At 33.9% G+C, this 2515-nt stretch overlaps 1 protein-coding gene across 1 annotated transcript; it reads left to right on the forward strand.

Moving 5' to 3' along the window:
• Positions 1–421: 421 nt before the first annotated feature.
• Positions 422–1058, forward strand: LOC125233966. Its single transcript, XM_048140137.1, has one exon. It carries the CDS (start codon positions 498–500, stop codon positions 978–980), a length of 483 nt encoding a protein of 160 aa, XP_047996094.1. The 5' UTR covers positions 422–497; the 3' UTR covers positions 981–1058.
• The last annotated feature ends 1457 nt before the right edge of the window (positions 1059–2515 follow it).

The following is a 2515-nucleotide window of genomic DNA, read 5'->3' on the forward strand; positions in this document are numbered from 1 at the left end:
TTATTACAAATCAAAACACGCAAAAATATTTGGGGAAAGTATGATTTCTCCGTCCAGGCTGCGAAACAGCGCCATCTAGTTTTATCCCTAAAAGGCCCATACATTCCAGGGCTACACGTTATAGTATGGGCTTTGCCAGTCCCGGTATATGTCCTTGCTAGTACTTAACGAAATAAAATGTTACTAAAAATATTTCAGAATAATATGAATAACACTAAAATCTATGAAAATATGAATTATGAATCATACAGATAATACTGCTTTTTAGCAATACACTTGGATCACCATTTCCAATATTATCAATATTACTTTACACGTTCATACAATACCAAGCCCAATGCCCTACGTTCTTGAATATAATTTCCAATAAACTAAATACCTAGTCGATAAGCTGGTATCTACTGGATATATGTAAAAGGCTACGATAAGAAAAATCAGTCGATATCACAACGCGCAAACCACTCCGACAGTGAAGTGTTTTTTGTCAAAAAATCAAAATGAATTGTAGATATTACACCGAACAGACTTTAGGATGGATGTTGAACAACAAGTTAATAGTGTTCCTCAGTCTTCTTTGCTTCTGTCTGTTCGTGTCAACGTTAGCTTTATCAGGACAGAAAGGGAGATTACAAGACGAAGTAGCTGAATTAAAAGCTGCGACAACAACGGTAGCACCTACTGAAGCACCCAATAATACAACAGAAGCTCCAGGTGAGACACCTGAAACAGGTACTGAGACTCCGGAGGAACCAAAGGAGCCTGAGACTACCACAGATAATGGAACAGGCGAAAACCCTGGCGAAAATACTGACAATGGTACTGGTGAAAACCCTGGCGAGAATACTGACAATGGCTCTGATGGCTCCAATACTGTACCAGCAAAATCTGAACAAGTAGAAGCAACGAACGAAGAAAATGTTTCAGAAAACGTGAACGATATTGTGAAGGGTAGTAAATTGCTATCTTTAATAGCAGCGTAAGATAAAACTTTTGTGTCAGTGTAATGTGTATTTCATAAGTATTTTTAATGTTGTAAAGTAATAAAAGTCATGTTTTTATTTAATTTTATTTATTGATTATTTATTGATATTGATAAATTCAAATTAGAGAACTTCACCGCTGAGTTACGATTGATTTGTTAACTTCTGCTTTTGAAATGACAGTTCCTAAAGTATAACTTATTGATGCCAGGGATCTAAAATATTTGATTTTTTTTTTAAAGTTTGATTAAACAATTCGTTTAAGGTAAAATAAGTCGTCATTTTATTATAAAAATAAATAAACAGTCAAGATTTCCAATAGGTTGATTAATTGAAAAACAAATTTTATGAAATAAAACAGAAGCTAGCCATTTTCTCTCCTTTAAAAAATGTTTTAAATATAATATTTTTTATGTACACCCAATCAATATGTCACTTGTCTTTTAATCCACAACCTGCTATTCGATCAATAAGTACATCATTGATAACGTTATCGAAACATACAAAGAGCCGTATTCAAATATTTACTCATAAGAAATTGATTGGATATCACTCTTTCTCTCGCAGAGTCGCACTATATAGTTTATTGGTTCGAATGAGATACTGATGTGAATATCAAAACAATAATACAGTTTTGAAATTGTAATGTGTTTTTAAATAGCGTATTTATCTAGTACTATGCTGATACTGCCTGTGATAAATTACAGATTAATAAGTAATTTTTTATTAGGTATTTCTGCAATGAATATGCCATTGTGGACACAATATAACTTTGAGTCCGTTTCCATGCTAGAAGAGGCATATCTCTTTAGAGTTTGGTCTAAAACTAGTGGTAATATTTCATTTTTAGTTCTGTTTAGAGCATATAATCGAGAGCATATAAGAGTATTGTATTGTATTGTATTGTATTGTATAATCTTATACCCTAACTTCACGACCAAACCCAAACCTAGGCAAAATTACTAAGTACAGTCGGGACTACCTCTACATTCCTAATGACGTTTGTTCGAAAATCACTTGGCCTAACTCATTTGGCCGAATTATGAAATGCCTAACGCTCTTTTGGCCTAACGATCATTTGGCATAATTTAAATTTTGCCCCAAAAATGACATTACCCAGAACCGATTCGCTGTTAGAAAGGTAGGTTTAGGTTAGGTTAGAACCGTGACCTCACACAAATCCGAATCGCTTCTAAAAAAGTGGGTTTTAACGGCGTTAGGCGAAACAATATTAGGACATTTAAATTAGGCCAAATGATCATTCTGCCAAAAAATATTAGGCGATCTAAAAATCGGAGAAAAAACTTTAGGAATCCAGATATACATCCGTACAGTCAACCAATTGGAACCCTAGGCCACTGTAGAACTCTTTAGAATTTTCTCAGAATTTGTTAGCTACTCACGTGATTTAGATTTTCATAAAAGGCGCTCTAACTTGCTTCGACATAAAATTAGTCAAAAATTTCAATGAAGTGTGGAAGCATGTGAGTGGTTAGACCAAGCAGGGAAAGTGCTAAAGTATGTTACATTAATAT

Source organism: Leguminivora glycinivorella, chromosome 15 (assembly GCF_023078275.1).
Source record: "Leguminivora glycinivorella isolate SPB_JAAS2020 chromosome 15, LegGlyc_1.1, whole genome shotgun sequence".
NCBI classification, from domain to species: domain Eukaryota; kingdom Metazoa; phylum Arthropoda; class Insecta; order Lepidoptera; family Tortricidae; genus Leguminivora; species Leguminivora glycinivorella.

Coding starts and splice junctions, on each gene's coding strand:
- LOC125233966 (XM_048140137.1), top strand. CDS start 498: ATGAATTGTAGATATTACACCGAACAGACTTTAGGATGGATGTTGAAC.